This window comes from Oncorhynchus mykiss, chromosome 21 (genome assembly GCF_013265735.2).
Source record: "Oncorhynchus mykiss isolate Arlee chromosome 21, USDA_OmykA_1.1, whole genome shotgun sequence".
Taxonomy (NCBI): domain Eukaryota; kingdom Metazoa; phylum Chordata; class Actinopteri; order Salmoniformes; family Salmonidae; genus Oncorhynchus; species Oncorhynchus mykiss.
In genome coordinates, this window is record NC_048585.1 from 42,564,096 (window position 1) to 42,586,221 (window position 22,126).

At 45.6% G+C, this 22,126-nt stretch overlaps 2 protein-coding genes across 4 annotated transcripts; one reads left to right on the plus strand and one right to left on the minus strand.

The window, feature by feature from the left end:
- Nucleotides 1-1,278: 1,278 nt before the first annotated feature.
- Nucleotides 1,279-6,252, minus strand: msmp (microseminoprotein, prostate associated). Its single transcript, XM_021577858.2, has 4 exons — nucleotides 6,019-6,252; nucleotides 2,704-3,083; nucleotides 2,287-2,395; nucleotides 1,279-1,889 (listed from the first exon to the last, which is right to left on the minus strand). The coding sequence occupies exons 2-4, from the start codon at nucleotides 2,825-2,827 to the stop codon at nucleotides 1,715-1,717; spliced, it is 408 nt and encodes a 135-aa protein (XP_021433533.1). The 5' UTR covers nucleotides 2,828-3,083; nucleotides 6,019-6,252; the 3' UTR covers nucleotides 1,279-1,714.
- Nucleotides 5,137-22,118, plus strand: LOC110500468 (phosphatidylinositol 3-kinase catalytic subunit type 3). Of its 3 annotated transcripts, none has more exons than XM_036957872.1 (26): nucleotides 5,137-5,601; nucleotides 6,599-6,787; nucleotides 7,136-7,279; nucleotides 7,517-7,646; nucleotides 7,765-7,791; nucleotides 8,699-8,785; nucleotides 10,879-10,977; nucleotides 11,129-11,200; nucleotides 11,328-11,432; nucleotides 11,523-11,615; nucleotides 11,994-12,179; nucleotides 13,591-13,730; nucleotides 13,956-14,034; nucleotides 14,124-14,188; nucleotides 14,278-14,383; nucleotides 14,590-14,706; nucleotides 14,858-14,989; nucleotides 15,259-15,387; nucleotides 15,787-15,856; nucleotides 15,946-16,010; nucleotides 16,332-16,416; nucleotides 16,542-16,616; nucleotides 16,819-16,987; nucleotides 17,112-17,202; nucleotides 17,312-17,437; nucleotides 21,879-22,118. In XM_036957872.1, exons 1-26 carry the CDS (start codon nucleotides 5,537-5,539, stop codon nucleotides 21,891-21,893), a joined length of 2,661 nt encoding a protein of 886 aa, XP_036813767.1. In that variant the 5' UTR covers nucleotides 5,137-5,536; the 3' UTR covers nucleotides 21,894-22,118. The 3 variants fall into 3 exon arrangements, with proteins under 3 accessions (XP_036813767.1, XP_021433526.1, XP_021433527.1); XM_021577851.2 differs by having other exon boundaries at nucleotides 5,138-5,601; nucleotides 14,121-14,188; XM_021577852.2 differs by lacking the exon at nucleotides 7,765-7,791 and having other exon boundaries at nucleotides 5,138-5,601; nucleotides 14,121-14,188.
- Nucleotides 22,119-22,126: the final 8 nt, after the last annotated feature.

Below are 22,126 nucleotides of genomic sequence, written 5' to 3' on the forward strand. Positions count from 1 at the left end.
TTTAACTAGGCAAGTCAGTTAAGAACAAATTCTTATTTACAATGACGGCCTACTTGTAAATCCCTCCCCTAACCCGAACGACGTTGGGCCAATTGTGCGCTGCCCTCCACTAATCAGTTGTTGTTTAAGGGGACAATGACTTTTTCACACAGGGGTATTGGGTGTTGCATAACTTTGTTTTATATAAAGTAAATGAAATAATTATCAAAATGTTGTGATTTGTTCACTCAGATTCATTTTATCTAATATTAGGTTTTGGTTGAAGATATACAAACATTCAGTGTCGAAAAAATAAGCAAAAATAGAGAAAATCAGAACGAGGCATATACTTCTTCACGGCACTGTATAGGGAATAGGAAGCCATCCCTGTCTGCTTTTTGTTTATTATCTGGCTTAGCAGAGAGGGTTTGAGCACTTGACTAGAAGGACCATTGTTGTTACAGATGACTGAGGATGCTGCTCATGTTCTGGGAGTCACAGTGCCATCACAAGAAGATGGTTTCCCAGACACAGATTAAGCCTAGTCTTGGTCTAAGAAGGACTTTCAATAAAGACTGGGTTAAATCTGTATGGGAATCCGTCCATAGGAGTAGCTCCTCAACCCTCTGAGACCTTCTGACTGTACAGCCTAACTATACTTCAGACACTTCTATAACAACCTAAACTAACTATAACATGTTCAACTTGTACACAGTGACCCTGCGATGGCGTCTGCACTTTGAGTTTGTCACGTTCCGAGAGCCCATGGAACCGCCCACCGTGCTGCAGAACCAATCAGAGGTCACTGTGTGGACGGGGGCGGAGCATGTTGACGTTCAGTTGGAACCTGCCAATCAAAGTGCTCCCCACCAATCCCGCCCTGACGTCCTATGTCTCCCAATTCACAGGGACCAACAGCATCAACATTTGAGCATGAGGAGTGGAGGGTTATATTTGCATGAATGGTGATGTAAAGCAGGCATCAATTTATTGGTGTTTTAACATATTTTGCAGTATGTCCTATGTTTTGGGGATTGCCCTAACTTTCTTTTTATATAGCTTAAAGATGATGATGACGACCAATGTAAAATGCTACTATCCCTTCATTCAAAACCCCCCAAAATACAGTCCATTGATTCGTTACTCCATTTTTTATGTATTTCATATTCAAGAGCTTCGTGCTCTACAACAGATGTATTTTTTGTGAACAAAAGACTGTTCAACGATGTGAATCATGAATTAAAAAGTGTGTTTGCCGTGAAGAGACTGCTTTTAACACGCAAATCAACAAAAGTTTCACTGAATGAGAATTTTATTTAGAGGATAACTGAATATAACTGCAATACAGAACAAATACGACAATAATTGTTAGATATATTACTATAAGAGTTGATATTTACAGTAGAGCATTACAGGGTGCCATAAATGTGGGATTACATTATGTGGGATCACCTCTGCATTCCAACTGAGTATACGTTTCTGCTTATGGTACAATATATTGTAATATTCATGAGGTTTAAATGTTAACAAATTACGGGTCTGCAACACGTGAGAATGGAGCGTTTGAAGTACACAGACAGACGGGTGGAGGGAGGTTGATCGTCCGACTTCAGTGGAGGCTGGTGCCACTTTAAATCGGAGAACAGGCTCCTTGTAATGGCTGGAATTAAATGCGCCCGTTCTTCGATTTCTCCCTCCACCAGCCTCCACTGTCCGACTGTGATTCGGTCCCTGTCTACTCCGTTAGCTTCAAGTAGTGTTCCAGTGAGCCGTGGCTGGGGTCTAGGCTGTGTCCATACCCGGGGCTGCAGGGCAGGCGGGGGTCAGCGCTCTGAACGAGGGTCATCTTACAGGTCAGAGTGTCCACCCGAACCTCACACCACCCTGGGAAGTCCACCGGGTGATGCACCCTGTACAGAGAGAGAGAGAGAGAGAGGGGTTGTTGAGCTGGTACGTTTTCAACGTTTTCAATGGCTTGCTTTACATATATGCTTTCTCTGAAAGCATGATGATGACAATATGAATATCCTGAAGTAACAACGCCACATAGATAATGTAATACAACTCTAAGCATTTCAGAGCCTGGTGGAATATATTCCTTGCATTTATTTTCAAATCAAAAACCATAATTATCAGATCTTTCAAAATTCCCTTTCAAGGACCTCTGCGCCTGGATCCAATTTCCATGGCTGTATTGCATTGCAAGCTTCTCCCAACCATGGCAATCAGGTTCCTATTCCCACCGCTGCAAATCTAAATACAACGACCCAGAAAGGCACATTGATCAAAGGTGCGTAGTGTACTCACGTCTCGCAGCAGCCGACGCCGACAGGATGCAGACAGGTACACTGCAGACAGCCGTCCTCCATCCAGGACTCCCCCAGAGAGAAGTGTCTCCCCTCGTACACACACAGCGCTAGGGTAGAGAGATACACCAAAGGTGTTACCCCAATCATACATAAACCAAGTTTAATTTATCCACAAAACTTCAACTTCAATTTATAAATCACAACTTTAACATAAACAAAAGTAATTTAGTACCAAAAGCAGTCTTCCTGGGCTTGGACGTGTTGACGATGGACTTTCATTTAAGAAGAGCAAACCTGAATGATACCCTGAATCACGGGGGAATAAAAATCTACTCTGAATTTAAAATCCATTCAACAGGCCCAATGCCTTCAGATTAACGCTAAACACCCTATCCTAGAGCATGGCTTTGCTTACCTTTGGAGTTGAAGTGGCACTGCATAGGAGCCGCAAAGCAGGTGGTCCAGAGCAGTGTCCCAGCCAGGAAGGTCAGTGGCCAGTTTCTCCCAACAATGGAGTCCATCGTCACCATGTTCTTCATGTTCTCGTTTTGTAGTTCTAGATCTAGTTCTCAGAGTTTTCCGATTCCCCTCTTCCACCTCAATTTATACCCCAACATCTTTACGACCGCAGCGTACAGGGTGGAGGTGGGGTTAGTTAGCTCCATCACGAGGACCGACCAGGGTCGAGGCAGGGGTGTGGGGCAACAGGGTTGGGCTTGGGGGGGGGGGTCTGTGTCTTGGCATCGCCTTGGCAATCTGGAGATCAGCACCTCTTCGCTCCAGTGGGCATGACTTCTAAAATGATAGAAACACGGACACATCCTAAAATGACTAAGACTTGGAGGCTAAGCGAGAGGTGAGAGGAAGGAGGGAAGTGAGAGAGAGGTAGAAAGGAGAGCGGAAGGGGAGGCCTGTGGAGAACCAGTAATAGAGAGAGGAATAAATGGCTAACATGATTTAACTCCATTGATTCAAATCTGTGTTTATCCACATAAGATTTCCCTATTGGGATTGAAGTTAAATATCTTCATTACTACCTTACTAAGGATTCCAGCTGAAGAAGAAAGTACCAGTGAGTGACTAGCTGCGTTACCTTTCACTACCAGATGTGTTACTATGTGGTTACTAAGACGCTCTTACATGCAAACACAGATGCATAATACTGCAAATGAAGTCAGCGACCTACTGCCTCCACTGACCCCAGTCTACCTCATTTGGATGAGCTCATGTGTATGATGTCATGGCATGCAGCCGTGTCTCCAATCTGTGACCTCATGCGGGCCCTGTCCAACAGCGGTTAGTCAGTCGCCCACCCCAGAGGAGCAGAGACAGAGACGCAGGATGTTTGGGAGCAGGAAACTCATAAAGGACAGGATAATACTTTTTTACTTTTATACTGGCTGCTGCAGGCAGGTGGCAGGTATGCTTTTATACACCCGCTCTTCAACTTAGGATGAAATGTGTCATGATTTTAGGGCGACATCCTGGTCTATGGAATGTCAAATGGAAAAGGATGGAGATTCTCTCACTCTCATGCTACCAATGAACTGCTCGTCCATGAAGACACTAATGGGTGTGAGACAAATTGCTTTTGTTTTAAGAGGGTTTTCCTACTCAGCACCTCTTTAAATGGCGTCAATCAAAGGGTGGGAATCCGTCAGCATCCGTCATCGTCTTATTGTATAGGACCCTTAGGTTCTGGGAGGGGAGAATATTTTGTGCTGTACTTTTGACCAGGCAGAGCCATATAGGCCCTGTTCAAAAGTAGTGCACTGTATAGGGAATAGGGTGCCATTTGGGACTCACACATAATGTGCACAGGGTACTGAGGTGACAAGGTTCCAGAGTCGAGACATGTTCCTCCTCAGACTGTGACAAGTCAAGCTGTGGAGCTGGAGAGACATGGGCAACTTTGCCATACACACACACACACACACACACACACACACACACACTGAGTCACAACAATACAGGACCAGAGCACATCAGGGCCCTGCTGTCAGCATCACCCCTAGCTGACGAGGGAGACCTATCAACACCCGCCAGACTTCTGTGGGGGTAGGAGGGAACACGGGCGTAAAACACAAATTGTGAGGCCCGCGGGGTCCATTGTGAAAAACATGTTCCCTCATCACAGGTTTTTCCCCATGATCTCTGTCTGTCTGCAGATTGACAGCAAAAGTGGAAGGAGATGAGCTAATGTTTTGTTCTGGCTCAGGGAGCGTTAACTTGCTACCTCGGATAGAACAACTCTAACCAGCCAAATCACATGTCCCAAACAAACCCTCCTTTTTTAGGGTTTGACAGGGTTAGCAGACTCTCTTATGCAGAGTAACTTACAGGAGCAATTAGGGTTAGGTGCCTTGCTCAACAGATTTTTCACCTTGTCGGCTCAGGGATTTGACCCAGAGATCTTTCGGTTACTGGCCCAACGCTCTTAAACCTGCTGCCATCACCACAATACAAGACAATAACCCCACAAGACTGCCCCATGGAGATGTAGAGAGCAAGGGATGCAGTTCAATTTAAGCACTCTGCTAGTAGTGCCTATGATGGCATGTGCTCCAACCCAAAGACCAACGTAGAGGTTTAGCGTATACACAATTCAAAGTAAAACATTTAATTTGCACATAAATGTGTTGCAAAACTATAATGGAACTCAAATCCCATACGTCCTAGGCCGCCATTGAAAATAAGAATTTGTTCTTAACTGTCTTGCCTAGTTAAATGAAGGTAAAATAAAAAATAAAATAAAAATTTACTTATTTTGACTATCCCTTTAAGATGACATGGTAAACCCCGCCCCCAATGTTCCCATCCAGGAAGTAAGTGACCACTATCAGACCAGCTAAATCAACATTTGAAAACAACGATGGGGAACACACTCGCTCATTGACAGTGACTTAGAGATTGATTAAGTTTTCCTGATATCAGCAGCAGACTGTTGTGATCACAAAAAAACATAATCAAGTCCGAAAATAAATGTGTCGCTATAATGTCATTATTGTGAATCGAGGCGATAAAAGTTCACATTTCGATCGGACTGATGGTCTGTAAACGGACTGTATCTCAGTTTTTTTTCAAGACAACTGCAAAAACTATTGTTTGTGCGCTACCAAGGGGATTTTTGCACTCAGGCCTTCCAAGCTAGCCCACGGCCAGGAAAGGCTTGCTAGCTACAATCCTATTTGCCTCTGCGAATTTATGAGTAACGTTCGCTAGGTTTTTACTTGTATGTGTTAAATAAGATGGACACAGACAAGTTTAACTATGTCTACAGTTGTGACTTGGACATTAATGTTCAACTGAAAATGTAAGTATTTTGTTACCGTGGGCTACTTATGGGCCATACTGTACAAGTAGCAAGTTAACTATCTCGCTCGCTCCTTAAATGCTCTTCTAGGTTTTAGGATGGGTCTCAGAAGAACGTTGACATCTGCTGTAAAAAGGGCTTTATAAATACATGTGATTGATTGATGTCAACAATAAACAATATCAGTCAGTGTAGCTATAGCTGGCTACCTAGGTCTTATTATACCTCAGTGACCTAGCTAGCCTACTTATGTCCATAACTGCGTACTGTTAAATTATAGCATGTTGACATAAATTACAATGCACCTCGAGTCTCTGTCTAATACCACTTTACATGCATGAAAAATGATTGCAACACTTGTCCCAAAAGTATCTTATTACATTGCTAGCTGACGTTAGTTGTTTGTCTTCTATTTACCTTAGCGAGCATGGCAACACCATGACTCAACCGGAATCACGGCTCCATAACGTGCCCGGTGAGGGCTCTTATTTGGGAACACGGAAAAATCCGCATTTTCTTGACATGCACATTCCAACGGCTCATCTACCTCTCGTGACGTCACTTAACGAGCTAGGCTCCGCTGTGGTGGCCCGTAAATAACGTTCATAATTCTCAACAAACAGTGCAGTGCTTCCCGTTAGGCCGTTACACACTGGAATAATAGGGTGATGCGTTTTGTCACATCTTGTCAGGGGACTGTTAACGTTGTCTCAACACCGCAGAATGCACAAAGATATGTTCCGGGATATGCCCTGTCATTTAGCCTAGTGGCAATACAACTAATTTAGCCAAATGTGAACACACTTGCAGGTGTTCATAGATCTGTGGACCTCTAGAGTGTTGATCTACAACTTTTGTCTAGATTTTAGGACTTTGGCTGAGCAGAGTGACAAAGAATACTGATTCTGAAAGGGAAGGATGACAAGTGATGGTGGTAGTGTCAAACTACTTCCCTCTGTCTGTCTCTCATGATCTCCCCCCTGTACCCCCCCTACAGAGGCAGTTTGGAGGGCAAGCGGGAGCAGAAGAGCTACAAGGCCCTGCTGCAGGATCCAATGTTGCGGTTCTCTGGCCTCTACCAGGAGAACTGCTCAGACCTCTATGTTACCTGTCAGGTGTTCGCAGAGGGCAAGCCCCTGGCGCTGCCCGTGCGCACCTCCTACAAGGCCTTCAGTACACGCTGGAAGTGAGTGACACCCAGGCTGTGTCCCAAATGGCAATCGATTCCCTACATAGTGCACTACTTTTGACCAGGTTGGTGCACTATATAGGGAATAGGGTGCAATTTGAGAGCAACCGTAATCAACTCTTTGACCTGGTTGGTCTTTATCTCACATTGTAGACTAATTTCACGATAATATATACAAAATATAATCATCCTTGTGAACTGTTCTGTAAACTTTCTCACTCTCTCTCCTCCCTGTCTCTCCTCCCTATCACCTCTCTCTCTCTCTTTCTCCCTCTCTCCCTTCCTGTCTCTCCTCCCTATCACCTCTCTTGCTCTCTCTCCCCCTTCCTCTTTCCCCTTCCCCAGCTGGAATGAGTGGCTGAAGTTGCCAGTGAAGTACCCAGACCTGCCCCAGAGTGCCCAGGTGGCCCTTACTGTGTGGGATGTGTACGGACCGGGCCGAGCCACCCCTGTGGGGGGAACCACCGTCACCCTCTTCGGCAAATATGGGTGAGTCCAAGTCCATCTCAGCAAATATATGTCCATATACTGTATATTGCTGTACTATGGAAGGGAATTGGAATTTCCGTATACTTTCTGAATTGATTGGAATTGACCCCAACCCTAGCTGACTGTATATGGAAGAAGTATGTGGCTATTATTGGGGTGGGGGACAACTCCGAAAGCCAACCAGAACATTGACTGATGCCATCTCCCGTCCCCTCCCCATCTCCCCTTCTCTCTCAGGATGTTCCGGCAGGGCATGCACGACCTGAAGGTGTGGCCGGGGGTGGAGGGGGACGGAGGGGAGCCCACCAGCACCCCAGGGAGGACCAGCAGCAGTCTGGCAGAGGACCAGATGGGGCGACTGGCCAAGGTAAGCACAGGGTCAGGGGTCCCCCTGGAGGGTTTGTTTGGGTTTGTGTGTTTGACGGCGGAGAGAGTGTGTTGTGATCTCCTGTGAAAGGACTCGTCTAAATCACTGTCTATTCCAGGCCCCTGACCTGGAGTTTCTCAGTGATGTGAGTACTAGGGGTTGGAAGGAGGGGAGAGGGTGTCGGAATGCTGGATGTGTATGTAGGCCTGTGTGTGTAGGCCTGTGTGTGTTTGTGTCTATTTCTTTGTTGGTGCACATATTAGGCCCTATAGCTAAATCTTGCTGAATTTGTGTGTGTGTGTGTGGCTTGTTAATGTTTGTTAGGAATATGGTGCATCAAACACCCCTGCCATTTTACCAGAGAAACAACTAAGAAGCACCACCTTTGTATAATGCATATAATTAAAATCAGGGATTCCTAAACTCGGTGCTCTGGAGCCCAAGAGTTGCATGCTTTGGATTTTGCCGTAACACTACACAGCTTGTTCAAATTATCAAAGCTTGCTGATTAGTGGATTATTTGAATCAGCTGTGGAGTGCTAGGGCAAAAACCAAAACATGCACCCCTTGGGGTCCTGAAGGACCGAGTTTAGGAAACCCCAATTTAAATCTTGCACTAATGTGTCATTAGCCTTTGGTGTGTTGGTTTTCATTTTGCAGTAATTTACTAAGAATTAGACCCACTGACCATTTTATCAAGCTGAAGTCAAAATAAAAGGGATTAATGGTGCCCCATGGGTGTGTCAACTGGCTGTAAATACTGGAAACTGTCTGTACCAAGTTCAGAGTGAGCTCTAATAGCTATAGCGAATGTTGTGCTTGTGTGCCCCTGTCACCCACACTGACTGAGCGGATTGGCTGCTGAGTGTGTGTTCAGTGCTTCCGTTGCACTGGATTGGCCACTGGCACCAAGCTGCGCTCTGATTGGCCGAGCTAGCTTTCTGCATATCTCTGCTCCACCTCGATTGCATCCTTTATTGCTAACCTCTCAATCTCTTCTCCTCTTTCTTTCCCTCCCTTCCCTCCATCCCTCTTTCTTTCTCTCCTTCTAGCTGACCAAGGCCCACCGGCAGGGTCACATGGTGAAGGTAGACTGGTTGGACCGCCTGACCTTCAGAGAGATAGAAATGATCAACGAGGTGAGTTAGTAGAGAATCAGTAGAGGGTCAGTTAATAGAGGTTCAGTTTTTAAAAATCATTGATGCCTTATACTGTAAACCATACACACTCACAATCACCTGAACGTACGTACGTATCCCAACCGGAGGCCATGGATTACAGGCAACATCTGTATCGAGCTAAAGGCTAGAGCTGCCGCTTTCAAGGAGCGGGAGACAAATCCGGACGCTTATAAGAAATCCCGCTATGCCCTCAGACGAACCATCAAATAAGCAAAGCGTCAGTACAGGATTAAGATTAAATCCTACTACACCGGCTCTGATGTTCGTCGGATGTGGCAGGGCTTGAAAACTATTACGGACTACAAAGGGAAACCCAGACACGAGCTGCCCAGTGATGCAAGCCTACCAGACAAGCTAAATGCCTTTTATGCTCACTTTGAGGCAAGCAACACTGAAGCATGCACGAGAGCACCAGTTGTTCTGGATGACTGTAATAACGCTCTCGGTAGGCGATGTGAACAAAAACTTTAAACAGGTCAACATTCACAAAGCCGCTGGGTCAGACCGATTACCAGGAGGTGTACTCAAAGCATGCGCGGACCAACTGTCAAGTGTCTTTGCTAACATTTTCAACCTCTCCCTGACTGAGTCTGTAATACCTACATGTTTCAAGCAGACCACTGTAGTCCCTGTGCCCAAAGAAGAGAAGGTAACCTGCCTAAATTATTACCGCCCCGTAGCACCTATGTGAGAATGCTGTTCATTGACTACAGCTCAGCGTTCAACACCATGGTGCCCACAAAGCTCATCACTAAGCTAAGGACTCTGGGACTAAACACCTCCCTCTGCAACTGGATCCTGGAATTCCTGACGGGCCGCCCCCAGGTGGTAAGAGTAGGCAACAACATTTCTGCCACGCTGATCCTTAACACTGGGGCCCCTCAGGGGTGCGTACATAGTCCCCTCCTGTACTCACTGTTCAACCATGACTGCGTGCCAAATACGACTCCAACACCATCATTAAGTTTGCTGACGACACAACGGTGGTAGGCTTGATCACTGACAACGATGAGACGGCCTATAGGGAGGAGGTCAGAGAACTGGCAGTGTGGTGCAAGGTCAACAACCTCACCCGCAATGTGAGCAAAATAAAGGATCTGATTGTGAACTACAGGAAAAGGCGGGCCGAACAGGCCCCCATTTAACATCAACGGGGCTGTAGTGGAGCCCCGAACTATCAGAGTCCAAACATACCAAGACAGTCGTGACGAGGGCACGACAACCTTTTCCCCCTCAGAAGACTGAAAGGATTTGTCATGGGTCCCCAGATCCTCAAAAGGTTCTACAGCTGCACCATCGAGAGCATCCTGAGCGGTTGCATCACCGTCTTATATGGCAACTGCTCGGCATCTGACCGTAAGGTGCTACAGAGGGTAGTGCATACGGCCCAGTACATCACTGGGGCCAAGCTGCCTTCCATCCAGGACCTATATAATAGGCGGTGTCAGGGAAAGCCCATAAAATTGTCAGAGACTCCAGTCACCCAAGTCATAGACTGTTTTCTCTGCTACCGCACGGCAAGCAGTACCAGAGCGCCAAGCCTAAGACCAAAAGGCTCCTCAAAAGCTTCTACCCCCAAGCCATAAGACTGCTGAACAATTAATAAAATCGCCCCCCCCCCCGGACTATTTACATTGAACCCCCCTTTTGTACACTGCTGCTACTCGCTGTTTATTATCTATGCATAGTCACTTCACCCCTACCTACATGTACAAATTACTTCAACTAACCTGTATATAGTCTTTATTCTTGTTACTTAATTTAATTTAATTTTTTAACTTTAGTCCATTTGGTAAATATTTTCTTAACTCTTCTTGAACTGCGCTGTTGGTTAAGGGCTTTAAGTAAGCATTTCACGGTAAGGTCTACACTTGTTGTATTCGGCGCGTGTGACAAATAAAGTTTGATTTGAACAGCCTCATCACAGATGCGTTATATGTGTGACACATAACATGACGTACTTTATATGTAAAGGCCATCGCTCATTTCTGCCGAGACCTCTTTAAAAAACATCTAAAGTCAGTCAGCCTCTTATGTTTGTGTTCCCACAGAGTGAGAAGCGTAGCTCCAACTTCATGTATCTTATGGTGGAGTTTCCTCGTGTCAAAACTGGAGAAAAGCCTGAGTACAGTATTGTCTATTATGAGAAGGTAGGTATATATGTATATATATACATACACACACATACATGGTTGTGACATTTGAGCTGTTGTCATAATTCTGAAAGGGATTGATTGGTTGATTGTCGTGGTGATGTGGTAGCTGATTGGCTGGCTAACTGACTAACTCCTCCCCCTCCAGGATGGAGATGACGCCTCACCGGTGCTCACCAGCGCTGACATCGTTAAAGTCCCTGACCCTCAGATGTGCATGGTAAGAGACACACACACACACAGGGTTAGAATGGAGATTTGTTTTATTTTCAACATATCAATATTGCCATACATGTATTGAGTTTAATGTATTAATCATTTATAATGTCCCTCTGCCCCTGCCATAGGAGAACCTTGTGGAGAGCAAGCACCATAAATTGGCCCGTAGCCTTCGGAGTGGCCCGTCGGACCACGACCTGAAGCCTAACGCTGCCACACGAGATCAGCTCAACGTTAGTACCATTAGTCAACCACAACTGTATGTGTGTCTGTGTGTGATTTTAGCAGTAGGCTCAATCTCGTGTGTATGTCTCTCTCTACAGGTCATAGTGAATTACCCTCCGACCAAGCAACTGAGCTCAGAGGAACAGGACCTGGTGTGGAAGTTCCGTTACTACCTCACCACTCAGGAGAAGGTGTGTGTCCTGCTAAGTTTGAAGTCCTTTCATTGGTTGTCCTTTTTAGTCCATTTTATTTGTGATTTAAAGTATGTAGACACACAACACAGTATGTGCATGTTTATAGCAGAAAACATTTCCATACAAAATGGAAACAAAGTTGGACAGCATCTAGGGCCCATCGAGTTCCTGACCTCGTAACCTGACCAGGGAAGAATCCTAGATTAGCATTGTCCCAGTATAACTGGGGCCCTGAGTTATTCTTGGTTAAGTCACAGGGTCAGGAAAAACCCAGAGCCCTATGTTCACCACAACAACACTCAAATACACTCCATGAGTGTTGACACACTTGTCTAAGCTAATTACCTAAGAGCCCCTCTTCCCTCTCCCCTCCAGGCACTGACTAAGTTCCTAAAGTGTGTGAACTGGGCGCTGCCCGGGGAGGCTAAGCAGGCCCTGGAGCTGCTGGGGAAGTGGAGGCCCATGGATGTTGAGGACTCCCTAGAGCTGCTCTCCTCCCAGTTCACCAACCCCACCGTACGACGCTACGCTGTGACCAGGCTGCAGCAGGCCGACGACGAGGTAGGTTGCAGGGGGCGGTGAAGAGAGAGTGTGTGTTGGGTTGTGTGAGTGAGTGGGGGAGGGGGAGTGACACAGCAGAGCCATGTACACTACCGTTCAAAAGTTTGGGGTCACTTAGAAATGTCCTTATTATTAAAGAAAAGCACATTTTTTGTCCATTAAAATAACATCAAATTGATCAGAAAAACAGTGTAGACATTGTTAATGTTGTAAATGACTATCGTAGCTGGAAATTGCTTCTTTTTTTTTAATGAAATATCTACATAGGCGTACAGAGGCCTATTATAAGCAACCATCACTCCTGTGTTCCAATAGCACATTGTGTTAGCTAATCCAAGTTTATAATTTTAAAAGGCTAATTGATCATTAGAAAACCCTTTTGCAATTATGTTAGCACAGCTGAAAACGGTTGTTCGGATTAAAGAATTAATAAAACTGGCCTTCTTTAGACTAGTTGAGTATCTGGAGCATCAGCATTTGTGGGTTCAATTACAGGCTCAAAATGGCCAGAAACAAACTTTCTTCTGAAACTCGTCAGGGTATTCTTGTTCTGAGAAATGAAGGCAGAGTTCCTCTGTCCAGTGTCTGTGTTCTTTTGCCCATCTTAATCTTTTATTTTTATTGGCCAGTCTGAGATATGGCTTTGCCTAGAAAGCAAGCATCCCGGAGTCACCTCTTCACTGTTGACTTTGAGACTGGTGTTTTGCGGGTACTATTTAATGAAGCTGTCATTTGAGGACTTGTGAGGTGTCTGTTTCTCAAACTAGACACTCTAATGTACTTGTCCTCTTGCTCAGTTGTGCACCGGGGCCTCCCACTCCTCTTTCTATTCTGGTTAGAGCCACTTTGCGCTGTTCTGTGAAGGGAGTAGTACATAGCGTTGTACAAGATCTTCAGTTTTTTGGCAATTTCTCGCATGGAATGGCCTTCATTTTTCAGAACAAGAATAGACTGACAAGTTTCAGAAGAAAGTTATTTGTTTCTGGTAATTTTGAGCCTGTAATCGAACCCACAAATGCTGATGCTCCAGATACTGAACTAGTCTAAAGAAGGCCAGTTTTATTGCTTCTTTAATCAGAGCAACAGTTTTCAGCTGTGCTAACATAAAATGATAAACTTGGATTAGCTAACACAACGTGCCATTGGAACACAGGAGTGATGGTTGCTGATAACAGGCCTATGTAGATATTCCATTGAAAATCAGCTGTTTCCAGCTACAAAAGTAATTTACAACATTAACAATGTCTGATCAATTTGATGTTATTTTAATGGACATAAAAATGTGCTTTTCTTTCAAAAACAAGGACATTTCTATGTGACCCCAAACTTTTGAACGTTTGTGTGCGTGTACATGTACTACACACACACACACACACACACACACCTACGTATCACTCTCCCTGTGCTCCAGGACCTGCTGATGTACCTTCTCCAGCTGGTCCAGGCTCTGAAATATGAGAACTTCAACGACATCCAGTGTGGGCTGGAGCCAGGAGGCAAGCGGGACAGCCAGGGCCTGGCAGAGAGCTCCACCCTGGGGGACCTAGACAGGTTAGAGGGGGGTCAAGGTGGAGGGTTGAAAGTTGTGACCGAATCAGGGAAAACTCTGGCCCTAATTCATAGCCTAGGACCCTGAGTTTATTCTGGTCAGGTAGTTAGCCAGTGTTGGACAGGGGAAAAAAACTCCTGGCCCCTAGATATGTCTGGTGTTGGTTGTCTGCTGTGCTATTTAACTGTGTTCTAACAGTGCAACATGAACTGTCTGTATGTCTCCAGTTCCCAGATCTTGACTGCTCCAGCAGTGCCCTCACCTGTCCCGAATGGAAAGGAAGGGGCGGACAGTGAGAATCCCGAGGTAAAAAGTGTACAGGAGAAGGGGAAAGGACAGATGTTTATTTGTCTGACGAGAGAGGTAGTAATGTTTGTTCTGTGTTTCTACAGCAGGACCTGTGTACCTTTCTCATTTCCCGTGCCTGTAAGAACTCAACACTGGCCAACTACCTCTACTGGTGAGGATCAATTAGTGTGTGTGTGTGTGTGTGTGTGTGTGTGCGCATATATAAACACGTGTGTACTAAATCTGTGTGTGCTCCCTCAGGTATGTAATAGTGGAGTGTGAGGACCAGGACACCCAGCAGAGAGACCTAAAAACGCACAAGATGTACCTCAACGTCATTGGGAGGTTTAGCCAAGCGCTGCTCAAGGTTAGACTTTCAACGTGCCTCATATCTTACTTCATCCTTCCGTTAATTGACATTTTCAGGACTATGAATTTGCTTGTGCAGTGAATGATACGGTGCAGTACGTCGGAAAACCGCCAAGCAAGTATTTTTGCTTTGGTAACCATGAGTATAACTAATTTCCCCCTCTTTCATGATCTTACTTTCGTCTCTGTACTCTCTCTCTCTAGGGTGATAAGAGTGTGAGGGTGATGCGGTCTCTCCTGGCATCCCAACAGACGTTTGTGGACAGACTGGTGCAGCTGATGAAGGCCGTGCAGAGAGAGAGCGGCAACCGCAAGAAGAAGGTACGAGAGACCAATGACGCACACTTTACACTCCTCCCTCTGTCAGTCCGTTTTCTTCCGTTGTGGTTGCCAATGAACATGACCCAGGTCTTCCCTGCGACTGGTGTTTACGATTGCTGGTTGACACTGCCCCCCCCCCCCCGTGTTTCAGACGGAGCGACTGCAGGCTCTGCTGGCGGACAATGAGAAGGTGAACCTGTGTGAGATTGACCCCATCCCGCTACCTCTGGAACCCTCGGTCAGAATCCGAGGCATCGTACCAGACACCGCCACGCTATTCAAGGTGCACCATCTCTCCATCGCTGGCTAATTCTTCCTTCTCAACGCTATCCTTCCTCTCCTCCTTCCATTCCTTCTCCTCTCCCTCTCGAACGTATCCCTTCTTATTTTCATCTTCTTCTTCCTCCTCCTTCATCCTCCCTTTCGCTCCCTCTTCTTTGGTTGTGCTATGTAGCAGTTGTTTTTGTATGTGCTGCTATGTTTGCCTGCTAATGTGCCTTGTTGTTCCACGTGTCCTTATCTCACCGCTGTTTGTCTGCGCGTGTATTATAGAGCGCCCTGATGCCAGCCAAGCTGATCTTCAAGGCGGAGGACGGGGCGATGTACCCGGTCATCTTTAAACACGGAGACGACCTGAGACAAGACCAGCTCATTCTACAGATCATCTCTCTCATGGACAAGGTCAGACACTAGCATTATTGCCATGTCATTACCGTAGAAACAAAGTACTGTATTTATTATTATGGACGTGGTCAGAAACTAGCATTATTGCCGTGTCATTACCGTAGAAACAAAGTACTGTATTTATTATTATGGACGTGGTCAGAAACTAGCATTATTGCCGTGTCATTACCGTAGAAACAAAGTACTGTATTTATTATTATGGACATGGTCTGAAACCAGCATATTATTATCATATTACCTTACTACAAACTTGCTGTAAGTCGCTTTGGATAAAAGCATCTGCTAAATTACTGAAATGTAAAGACACAGGCTGTTGTTTATATTTCAGCCTCGCTTAGAAGGTTCTAGAGAAGGTTAAGAGTCGGTGTAGTGTGAATTATGTAAATTCTCTCTCAGTTGCTCAGGAAAGAGAACCTGGACCTGAAGTTGACACCTTACAAAGTGCTGGCTACAAGCACCAAGCATGGTGAGCACCACCGATGTAGCTATCGATTAGAATACTGGGTCAGGGCATGTGTGAAGTGACCTCTGACCTGTGTGTTGTCCTTCCTCCAGGGTTCATGCAGTTTGTTCAGTCAGTGCCTGTGGCTGAGGTCCTGGCCACTGAAGGAAACATCCAGGTAGAATTGACTGTATCCATGGCTAAGAGACTTAACATTATTTGCTATGTAAGGTGTTTGTCTAGCATCTTTGCTCTGTGCATGTCTGTGCAGACACGTCTTGTGATGTCTTCTCTGGCCTAATTTGTTTTAAGCGATTGTGTTATTATTATACTTTTTTACATTTTTTACTTTATTTAGTAAATATTTTCTTAACTCTTATTTTTCTTAACTGCATTGATGGCTTGTAAGTAAGCATTTCATGGTAAACCTGTTGTATTTGGCGCATATTACAAATGCCATTTGATTAAGACTCCTCTCTCTCTTCCTGTGTCTCTCCAGAGTTTCTTCAGAAAACACGCCCCCAGTGAAAAGGGGCCCTATGGCATCAGCCCTGAGGTGATGGACACCTACGTCAAGAGCTGTGGTGAGTCTACTACCAATAACACCCTCCCACCGACCAATCCCTGGCCTTGGTGTGGGCTCATTTTAAAGTGTGTTTTGGGATGACATTTTTTTTGTCTGTCTTTCCTCTACTCTTTCTTGTTCCAGCTGGTTACTGTGTCATCACATACATCCTGGGTGTAGGAGACAGACACTTGGACAACCTGCTCCTCACAAAGACTGGTGAGTCTATAGGAATTATGTTGTGTACCTCCAACACCCTATGGTTGGATTTCTACCATACGTTGTCTGATCCATTAGTCCTTTCCTTCAAATGCTGCTCCACTCTATTGTGTGACTGACGACACTTTGTGACAACTGCTGTTGTAAAAAAGGGCTTCATGAATACATTTAAATGAATACCTTTCCATCTTCCGTTTTTCAGGAAAGTTGTTCCACATAGACTTTGGCTACATCCTGGGTCGTGACCCCAAGCCCCTGCCTCCTCCTATGAAGCTGAGTAAGGAGATGGTGGAGGGGATGGGCGGCATGCAGAGTGAACAGTACCAGGAGTTCAGGAAACAGTGTTACACTGCCTTCCTACACCTCAGGAGGTCGGACACACGCTGCGTTTACACAGGCAGCTCAATTCTGATCTTTTGCCACTAATTGGTCATTTATATCAGCTGTGATGAACCTTTTTTAATTTCTCTTTCTTTCTCATCCCTGTCTCTTCAGGTACTCTAACCTCATCCTAAATCTGTTCTCTCTCATGGTGGATGCCAACATTCCCGACATTGCCCTGGAGCCTGACAAGACTGTTAAGAAGGTGTGTGTATTTCATTTCGCTATGTTGTTTAGCGAATGGTTATGTGAATTGTAAGAGTCCCATTTTGAATGGGACGTTCACTGAATATTCTGTCTCCTCCCCCTCCCAGGTGCAGGACAAGTTCCGATTGGACCTGTCGGACGAGGAGGCGGTGCATTACATGCAGAGTCTGATTGACGAGAGTGTGGGAGCTCTGTTTGCTGCTGTGGTGGAGCAGATACACAAGTTTGCCCAGGTGTGTGTCTCAGCAGGGGTTTAGTATGTGTGTGTCTCTCTCTCAGCAGAGGTTTAGTGTGTGTCTCTCTCTCAGCAGAGGTTTAGTGTGTGTCTCTCTCTCAGCAGAGGTTTAGTGTGTGTCTCTCTCTCAGCAGAGGTTTAGTGTGTGTCTCTCTCTCAGCAGAGGTTTAGTGTGTGTCTCTCTCAGCAGAGGTTTAGTGTGTGTCTCTCTCTCAGCAGAGGTTTAGTGTGTGTCTCTCTCTCAGCAGAGGTTTAGTGTGTGTCTCTCTCTCAGCAGAGGTTTAGTGTGTGTCTGTGTGTCTCTCTCTCTCAGCAGAGGTTTAGTGTGTGTCTGTGTGTCTCTCTCTCTCAGCAGAGGTGTAGTGTGTGTCTCTCTCTCAGCAGAGGTTTAGTGTGTGTGTCTCTCTCAGCAGAGGTTTAGTGTGTGTGTGTCTCTCTGCCTCAGCAGAGGTTTAGTGTGTCTCTGTCTCTCTCAGCAGAGGTTTAGTGTGTCTCTCTCCCTCTCTCTCTGAGGTTTAGTGTGTGTGTGTGTGTCTCTCTCTCAGCAGAGGTTTAGTGTGTGTGTGTGTGTCTCTCTCTCAGCAGAGGTTTAGTGTGTGTGTGTCTCTCTCTCAGCAGAGGTTTAGTGTGTGTGTGTCTCTCTCAGCAGAGGTTTAGTGTGTGTGTGTCTCTCTCTCAGCAGAGGTTTAGTGTGTGTGTGTGTCTCTCTCTCAGCAGAGGTTTAGTGTGCGTGTGTGTGTCTCTCTCTCAGCAGAGGTTTAGTGTGTCTCTCTCTCAGTAGGGGTTTAGTGTGTGTCTCTCCCTCTCAGCAGAGGTTTAGTGTGTGTGTGTGTCTCTCTCAGCAGAGGTTTAGTGTGTGTCTGTGTGTCTCTCTCAGCAGAGGTTTAGTGTGTGTGTGTCTCTCTCTCAGCAGAGGTTTAGTGTGTCTCTCTCTCAGTAGGGGTTTAGTGTGTGTCTCTCCCTCTCAGCAGAGGTTTAGTGTGTGTGTGTGTCTCTCTCTCAGCAGGGGTTTAGTGTGTGTGTGTGTGTGTGTCTCTCAGTAGGGGTTTAGTGTGTGTCTCTCACAGCAGGGGTTTAGTGTGTGTGTGTTTCTCTCTCAGTAGGGGTTTAGTGTGTGTGTGTCTCTCTCAGCAGAGGTTTAGTGTGTGTGTGTCTCTCTCAGCAGAGGTTTAGTGTGTCTCTGTCTCTCTCAGCAGAGGTTTAGTGTGTCTCTGTCTCTCTCAGCAGAGGTTTAGTGTGTCTCTCTCTCAGTAGGGGTTTAGTGTGTGTGTGTGTGTCTCTCTCAGCAGAGGTTTAGTGTGTGTGTGTGTGTGTGTCTCTCTCTCAGCAGGGGTTTAGTGTGTGTGTGTGTGTGTGTGTCTCTCTCAGTAGGGGTTTAGTGTGTGTCTCTCACAGCAGGGGTTTAGTGTGTGTGTGTGTGTTTCTCTCTCAGTAGGGGTTTAGTGTGTGTCTCTCTCTCAGCAGGGGTTTAGTGTGTCTCTCTCAGCAGGGGTTTAGTGTGTTTCTCTCTCAGCAGAGGTTTATTGTGTCTCTCTCTCTCAGTAGGGGTTTAGTGTGTGTCTCTCCCTCTCTCTCTCAGCAGAGGTTTAGTGTGTGTGTGTGTCTCTCTCTCTGAGGTTTAGTGTGTGTCTCTCTCTCTCAGTAGGGGTTTAGTGTGTGTGTCTCTCTCTCTCTCTCTCTCTCTGTAGGGGTTTAGTGTGTGTCTCTCTCAGCAGAGGTTTAGTGTGTGTGTGTGTCTCTCTCAGCAGAGGTTTAGTGTGTGTGTGTGTCTCTCTCAGCAGGGGTTTAGTGTGTGTGTGTGTGTGTCTCTCTCTCTCTCTCTCTCTCAGCAGGGGTTTAGTGTGTCTCTCTCTCAGCAGGGGTTTAGTGTGTCTCTCTCTCAGCAGGGGTTTAGTGTGTCTCTCTCTCAGCAGGGGTTTAGTGTGTCTCTCTCTCTCAGCAGGGGTTTAGTGTGTCTCTCTCTCAGCAGGGGTTTAGTGTGTGTGTGTCTCCCTCAGCAGGGGTTTAGTTTCTCACTCTCTCAGAAGGGGTTTAGTGTGTGTTTCGCTTTTAGCAGGGGTTTAGTGTGTCTCTCTCTCTCAGCAGGGGTTTAGTGTCTCTCTCTCTCAGCAGGGGTTTAGTGTGTGTGTGTGTCTCTCTCTCAGCAGGGGTTTAGTGACTCTCTCAGCAGAGGTTTAGTGTGTGTGTGTGTGTGTCCCTTTCTCTCTCTCAGCAGGGGTTTAGTGTGTGTGTCTCTTTCCCTCTCTCGGAGGTTTAGTGTGTGTGTGTGTGTGTGTGTCTCTTTTAGCAGGGGTTTAGTGTGTGTGTGTGTGTCTCTCCCTTTCTCTCTTAGCAGGGGTTTGTGTGTGTGTCTCTTAACGGGGGGGTGTGACTGACAACATTCCGCTTAAAAGGCAGCGCGCAAAATTGATTTTTTTTTGAAATATGTAACTTTCATACATTAACAAGTGCAATACAGCAAATGAAAAACTTCTTAATCTACCCATTGTGTCCGATTTCAAAAAGGCTTTACAGGGAAAGCACAACGTATGATTGTTAGGTCAGAGCCTAGTCACAAAAACACAACCATTTTTCCAGCCAAAGAGAAGTCACAAAAAGCAGAAAGATTAAATGAATCACTAACCTTTGATGATCTTCATCAGATGACACTCATAGGACTTCATGTTACATAATACATGTATGTTTTGTTCGATAAAGTGCATATCTATATCCAAAAATCTCAGTTTACATTGGCGCGTTACGTTCAGTAATGTTTTGCTTCCAAAACATCCGGTGATTTTGCAAGGAGCCACATCAATTTACAGAAATACTTCTAATAAATATTGATTAAAGATACAAGTGTTATTCACAGAATTAAAGATATACTTCTTAATGCAACCGCTGTGGCAGATTTAAAAAAAACTTTACCGAAAAAGCAAACCATGCAATAATCTGAGTACAGCGCTCAGACAACAAAATCAAGCCAAACAGGGAATCCGCCATGTTGGAGTCAACGGAAGTAAGAAATAGCATTATAAATATTCACTTACCTTTGATCTTCATCAGAATGCACTCCCAGGAATCCCAGTTCCACAATAAATGTTTGATTTGTTTGATAAAGTTAATCTTTGTCCAAATACCTCCCTTTTGTTCGCGCGTTCAGTACACAATCCAAACTCACGACGCTTGATCACTAGGGGCAGACGAAAAGTCAAAAAGTTCCGTTACAGTCCGTAGAAACATGTCAAATGAAGTATCGAATCAATCTTTAGGATGTTAACACATCTTCAATAATGTTCCAACCGGAGAATTCCTTTTGTCTTCAGAAATTTAAGATGACTCTAATGTGAATGCGCGTCACCAGCTTGTGGCACTCTGCCAAACCACTGACCCAAAGAGCCCTCATTCCCCCCTCCTTCACAGTAGAAGCATCAAACAAGATTCTAAAGACTGTTGACATCTAGTGAATGCCTTAGGAAGTGCAATATGACCCGATAGACACTGTGTATTCGATAGAGTTGAACTACAAACCTCAGATTTCCCACTTCCTGGTTGGATTCTTCTCAGGTTTTCACCTGCCATATGTTCTGTTGTACTCAGACATCAAACTTCAGTGTTTTCTATCCAAATCTACTAATAATAATAATAATCTTTCAACAATATTAGCAACTGGGACTGAGTAGCAGGCAGTTTACTCTGGGCACGCTTTTCATCCAAACGTGAAAATGCTGCCCCCTACAGGTTAAACATACATGTATCATGGAAGATCTACAGTACCAACAGGATGTGTGAGATAACTAGCAGCGTTAGTTCTGGTGCTTTGGGCAAATCACAATTTCACAAGGGGACATTTTTTTTTTTTTTGAATTTTACCCCTTTTTCTCCCCAATTTCGTGGTATCCAATTGTTAGTAGCTACTATCTTGTCTCATCGCTACAACTCCCGTACAGAGTCCGTACGGGAGAGACGAAGGTTGAAAGTCATGCGTTCTCCAAGCCGCACCAATGTGTCGGAGGAAACACCGTGCACCTGGCAACCTTGGTTAGCGTGCACTGCGCCCGGCCCGCCACAGGAGTCACGGACATCCCTACCGGCCAAACCCTCCCTAACCCGGACGACACTAGGCCAATTGTGCGTCGCTCCACGGACCTCCCGGTCGCGGCCAGTTACAACAGAGCCTGGGCTCGAACCCAGAGTCTCTGGTGGCACAGCTGGCGCTGCAGTACAGCGCCCTTAACCACTGCGCCACCCGGGAGGCCTGGACCCAATTCTTAATCGAGCATCTGACCAATTACGCAAGACTTTAGTTCTGGGTTAACTGAGATTGCTACCTACAATTAATCAGTAGTGTTTATTTATGTAACGCTGCATTTTAAAGTCTTTTGCCAATAATTGTGCCGCCTGAGTGTGTTGTAGATGTGAGGGTCATCTAACAGTGGTGTCTCCCATCTCTCCTCCAGTACTGGCGCAGATGAGAAGGACCATCTGAACAATGGATGAACAGACAGACAGGAGGGGTTGTATCCATAGTGACACTCCCCCTCCCTTGTGTGAGATTGAGAGGATCCATCCAGGACACTGCTGAATAGAGGCCAACCTCTACTGCAAAAACAAAACAATGACTGATGTTTTCATTTTGTATATATTATATATAGATATAAAACTAATGGCCAAATAAAAACCATGTTGATACAGTGCAACACTGGTG